The 5,372-nt window shown below is 37.6% G+C and overlaps 1 protein-coding gene and 1 long non-coding RNA gene across 6 annotated transcripts; one reads left to right on the top strand and one right to left on the bottom strand.

Moving 5' to 3' along the window:
* Positions 1-922: 922 nt before the first annotated feature.
* Positions 923-3,141, bottom strand: LOC123471578. 5 transcript variants are annotated; one of them, XM_045173215.1, is made up of 8 exons: positions 3,008-3,141; positions 2,454-2,646; positions 2,257-2,392; positions 2,003-2,180; positions 1,730-1,917; positions 1,567-1,677; positions 1,440-1,490; positions 923-1,357 (listed from the first exon to the last, which is right to left on the bottom strand). In XM_045173215.1, exons 5-8 carry the CDS (start codon positions 1,893-1,895, stop codon positions 1,164-1,166), a joined length of 522 nt encoding a protein of 173 aa, XP_045029150.1. In that variant the 5' UTR covers positions 1,896-1,917; positions 2,003-2,180; positions 2,257-2,392; positions 2,454-2,646; positions 3,008-3,141; the 3' UTR covers positions 923-1,163. The 5 variants fall into 5 exon arrangements, 4 of the variants coding, with proteins under 4 accessions (XP_045029150.1, XP_045029144.1, XP_045029146.1 ...); XM_045173209.1 differs by lacking the exon at positions 3,008-3,141 and having other exon boundaries at positions 2,235-2,392; positions 2,454-2,812; XM_045173211.1 differs by lacking the exon at positions 3,008-3,141 and having other exon boundaries at positions 2,003-2,167; positions 2,235-2,392; positions 2,454-2,812.
* A 974-nt stretch (positions 3,142-4,115) lies between these two features.
* On the top strand, positions 4,116-5,162 carry LOC123474645. The gene is made up of 2 exons (XR_006649528.1): positions 4,116-4,618; positions 4,822-5,162. It is a non-coding gene; the product is annotated as an uncharacterized LOC123474645 (long non-coding RNA).
* The last annotated feature ends 210 nt before the right edge of the window (positions 5,163-5,372 follow it).

Here is a 5,372-nt window from a genome sequence, read left to right as displayed (position 1 = left end):
TTCTCTTCTACTTGATCGTCGACTAATTGTGCCTTGAATATCTTCTACGTGGTGCGCAATAAAAACAACCAAACGATTGTCATTTCCCTTTCTTTCTGGTTGTACTGGTTGGTTTAAAATCTATCATGGCTTCGTCATCACCCTTAATACATGTTCATCATTAATCCCGTCACTGCCCGGCGAGTCCTTCGCAAAAGCAAGCGCCAGTTTACTGGATGTAAGTTCATTTTTTTATTAGATTTTTAAACTTTGACTGAAACAATACTACGTCTACCTTTTTTTCTTCTTGTCTGGGCTTAGTGTGTTATCTTTGTTTAATTTTCTTCCGATTTGTATGAACAGACAGCCGGTATCTTTACATAAAATCTTCTTGAATGCATTGTGGTCTTCTACCTTTTACTTCGCCGCTGGACGGACGACAGCGTAAACATAGGGCAAGAGAATGGTGACGTTAAAACTTGCTTAGTGTCTTGTTTACATTAAAACAAAGCTTTTTCTTTGCTCTGGCAGTTATAAAAAAGTACAGAAGTACAACATTCACATATAAACAGCTTCAGCTTGCAACTGTTGGATTGGTTTGAAATCTTGATTGGTAAGAAAAAACTAAAATCATGTCACACCGTAAAAGAAATTCTTTGAACACTTTGGTGAGCAAACGGGTAAGTTACATGCTTTGCAGTAAAACCGTCTCTAAAACTTAGCCATGCGAGGCGCTTCCGGAAGTCCTATGGTTTGTGCGTACTGGGGTGGAAGCGTTCCTCTTGTTATGAAGTAATAGGGCCTACTGTAAGAATAAACTCAGTCAATCAAACAAACATAAAATGGCTTCTAACATCTGTAACTTACTTCTGGTGGGTTGGAAATCTTGGAATTAGGTTTCAGGGCATAGTACGTCGACTGGTAGCAATAGGCTACAGTAAACATGTTTTTTGCCTGCTGAGAGCTAGCATTATTTTCTGTACCTATACGACTATTACCACTTAACGGGTGCACAATTGGGCGCTCCGCAGAACTACCAAGGATTTTCGAGCCATTGCGTCCTTTTGCGTCAGTGACACCACGGCCACTTGAAGGGCATCTCCCAGGCTTGGCAGAAGCGGAAGGAATTTGGGTATAGAATCAGACGAGGTCGATGATAAAGTAGGCATCGGCATTGGAGCGGGTTAATTTCGTGGAACATTGCCGCGAACAGAAGCGTAACCATCGCTTCCTGAAGCATTTGGAACTGTGGTGGTAGTTGATCCGACTAGCTCACCACTTGGACTACTGAAATTCGGTCTCGTTGAATCACACCCATAGATAGCTCCACAAGTTGCCATCGGTCGCGTAGTAATATTTGAAACAAACTGCTCACTCCCTACAACGTAGAATTGATATATTATGTAAAGAACTTCCTCAAAACCTTAAATTTTTGCATGTCATGCCTAAATAAGGCCTACCTGAATCAAGAATATCAGTTTCAGCGGATTGAAAACTTTTAGGCCAAGTTTCTGGATGCGATCCATTTTTTTGACAAAAACAAACTGAGATATACTGGGTTTATTTGAATAATAGTAACCAGTATACCTTCATGAACATCAGGTAATACTTGTTGATGACCAGCATCACGACTTTCTAGCAATACATCATGTTCATTAGGAGAAGAGGTACTAAATCGGGCCACATCTCCATCTAAGTCTAAAAAACGAAATTATTCATTTGATGAAGCGTATCAATCATCGAATATGACCTTCAGAATTTCCTCTGATCATTTCGAATCCATTATTTTGATGACTGGCAATTGCAGTTGCGGCCTCCGTCCGTATTGAAGTCGAACGACCTAAAGATTTGCCATACATTGTTTCCACGCGTTTTTTTTGCGTTGGATCTCGCTTTCCTTGTGGTGGGCAATCCATTCTGGATTTTTCTCTCTCGCCACTATAGCATGAAAAAGAAGCAACTAATAATTAGTCATTTAACAGTTGTAGGTGGTTGTACCACTGAACATAAATGAGCTACATACATTGGTGTTTTCTTACGATGCTAGTCCATGTATCTACTACAGCATGGCACTCTGGAGTTTGCATGAATTCATTGGCAAGGTTTCCATACCCACCAACATCAGTAGACCACTCCTTTGTGTTTTTGGATGCTGACAGTGTAAAATGATCCATGCCATCTTCTATAGCTGTTTTTGTTTTCTAGAACAATTATGAAGTATTTGGATAATATTTAAAAAATTAATGAATACATACTATATAATGTATAGAAGTACACCTCGAGCTGCAGGTCCCTTTGCGCTTCTTGAAATCCAACCAAAGTGCTGGGTGGGTGGGATATCTTGGAGCGCCTTGAACAAGGTTGGATGTTGAGTTCTCCTTCGATTGTTGTTCTTTCTTCCTTGATATTTTTCCTGAAAGATTATAACAACAATGAGAAAACAATGAAAATTAGTATCATTTATGAAAACATACCCTGATATCTTGAAAAAAAGATACATCATATCCTTTTCCAAATTCAAATCGATTTGCTTGATCAGCAGGAATATCTTCCAAGCAATACTGCCCATAATCCGAGCCAATTTCAGGATCTTCACTGTTTCCACTTGCCATGGTAACTAACTTGAGTTCATATTCTCTTTGGCACTGAGTTTTCTAATGAAACAATCTAAAACCGACAGGTAGCTGCGTTTGTATTTTTGTAAACAAACACCACACACGCACACACGCACACAAGCACACACTCAGCCCGCCAGTGGCACAAAATTCACGATTTGAAAATATCGCTCTCGTGTCGTCGGGGCGAACCCTACCACCAGAGCAGAGTAATAGAATACTATTACGTAATAGTATTAATTAGTAATAGTATTCTTCTGCTACCACCTTTCTGTGTCGGCATGAAAGACGGTAGGGTTCGCCCCGACGACCGACCTCAAGTTGAAAAAATTAGGGGGAAAAAAATAAATAAATAAAATTAATGAAAAATTGATATAGTTTGGCAACGCTGTGTAAGGTGCAATAGGTGTTACCTTAATACGTATGTAGTGAGACCATGTTGACAGCCTCACACGGCCTGTGGAAAAACCAGTCCGTTGCCAGGCGACGCACAAAGCCCCGCCTTGAAAACAACTTCGCGGCCTGATTTTTCCCTATCTTCATGACCGACGCGCCATCTCTCTGAAGAAAAATCTCCCAAAACTTCGAGTCGCTCTTAGATTGCTCCGTGTTCCTTTATCGTTGAGCCGATAATTGACACGACCCCTTCGTTAATCTTCGCGTTATCTCCTCTAAAACATGACGTCAAGTTTTGCGCCACAGCATCTAAAATTAGAAAACGTATAAAAGATACGTACGAGACCCTGAAATCAACTCGAATGGGCCGACTAAACTGCTCCGCACTCCTTTGCCATTCAGCCGATAAAAACGGGGACTCGACCGGGAGCTGCTGCGTTATTTCCTCTACAAAAGGAGACCAATCTCAGCGGCACAGCATCTAAAATAAAAAAACGAACGAAAGATTAGTGTAGACACCCCTGAAATCACCGCGCCATCAGCGCCATCTCTGGGGTAAAGTCTCAGAAAAAGTGTCGGTCGATCCACCGGTCGTTGTAGAAGGGTAGGGGTGCCTGTATCAGGGGGTTGGGAAATGCGAGTTTTGATAGAATCCCTATCGGGAAATTATAGAGTTAATTTTTTGATTTTTTTCACGCATACATAAATAGTTCAATGAATAAGGAACATAAAACTATATTTTTTTAATTTGCTTTTTAACTACCCAAAGTTGTATAGACCATGTCTAAACTGGTACACTTACTGTCCAGTTTAACCCCCCCCCTTAATTTTTTTCTTGAATTTTTTCAGTTTTTCAACATTCGTTTACTACTAAACAACTCAACGCGTTTCAATTAAAAAAAAAAGGGAAATAGATCTTAGTACGCTTAACAATCTTATAGAATTCCTCCCCCCTCCCTATATTTCAATTATTTTAAGAGATAAAGACAAAATACGTTTTTTGTTCAGTTTGGATTCACTCTCCCCTTCAATACTTTCTGTTTGACAGACAAACTTAACGGGCTAGCTCGATTAAAAAATGAAGTTTTGGCTGGGTAAGTAAGTTATATAAATGATAATATGTACAAATTTTTTACAATAAATAATAATCTTACGTTATTACGAGCGAGTTTTAATACTATTTAGTTTATTCTACACCATTATTTAACTTCAATAAAATAATACTGCTATTACGTTGCTATTATAACAGTTCATTTGTAACATAATAAATTTACACATGACATTACTTAGTAAGGGGATAATGTGATATAATAGAAAATCGACAACGCAGCATCCGACACAGGTCTATACCAATATGATGTTGGAATTATTTATAATATAATTAGACAAAAGAAGAGATTGCCCATCTTATCAGAGAGCGTGAATCCTGGTTATTAAGGAATCCAAATCATGAAGAAAATTTCCTAAACCAGCTTATGGATACCGCATCAGCAAATTCGTCAATGAAGTTATGAAAAGTGGCTTCACTGACGAGTTCTTATGCACCAGGAAATTAACTGGACAGGATGCAAAGGATAGTAAAAATGACCGCATACCAATGCATCCTGATGAAGTCCATGAAGTCGAAAGTAAGTTACTTAAACTATATTTTAATATATTATTTTACCGGATTATACTAAAATTATTACAACTTACATTATTACATACATTACATTATTACTTACATGACATTATTACATAACTTCCATATTACTTACATTACAACTACATTAAAATACATTTATCTTATCCTATATTAACCTTTACTTACCCCATACTTTGAACTTTCTAGAACTATGTTACAACGTTTGGAAATCAATTCCAACTATATACAATTCTGGAGAGGAATCTAAAAAGAAATAAAAAGTACAATATGAAAATCAATGAGGACAAACCTATCAAACAGATGATTAACTAAACCTGGACCAAGTTTATAATATTTGATGGGCGTTTGAGAATAAAGTGAAGAAATTGAATCAGAAAAAAAAATTCAAGGTACAAAATATTAACACATCGGCATCACATAGTAACAGATCGGTGTTGTTTGATCTTTTGGTGCAATGTGTAAGTTTTAACCCCCTTTTTTTAGACAGCGGCTACAAAACTGTAATAAAATTAAGTACTAAAACTAAAGCTTGAATTACCATTTTATTAATATTTTCCAAAAAATGTATGATTGAGCGATGGTCACACTTTTGGCTAGAACAAGTCGGAGAAGAAAATGTAACACATTTTTGCCCGTTTAATCGGTCTAGCGCAATATTGACCTCAGCGACAAAACTAAAAAAAAATGTGTTACATTAGGAATTTTATCCTTTTAAATATTTTTCAATGAAGTTCACC

This window comes from Daphnia magna, linkage group LG1, assembly GCF_020631705.1.
Source record: "Daphnia magna isolate NIES linkage group LG1, ASM2063170v1.1, whole genome shotgun sequence".
Taxonomy (NCBI): domain Eukaryota; kingdom Metazoa; phylum Arthropoda; class Branchiopoda; order Diplostraca; family Daphniidae; genus Daphnia; species Daphnia magna.
This window is presented reverse-complemented; position numbering and strand designations above follow the sequence as displayed.

Coding starts and splice junctions, on each gene's coding strand:
- LOC123471578 (XM_045173215.1), bottom strand. CDS start 1,895: ATGGATTGCCCACCACAAGGAAAGCGAGATCCAACGCAAAAAAAACGC. Junction 1,491..1,566: donor ATTACCTGATGTTCATGAAG/GTATACTGGTTA, acceptor GATCGCATCCAG/AAACTTGGCCTAAAAGTTTT. Junction 1,358..1,439: donor AACTGATATTCTTGATTCAG/GTAGGCCTTATT, acceptor TCTACGTTGTAG/GGAGTGAGCAGTTTGTTTCA.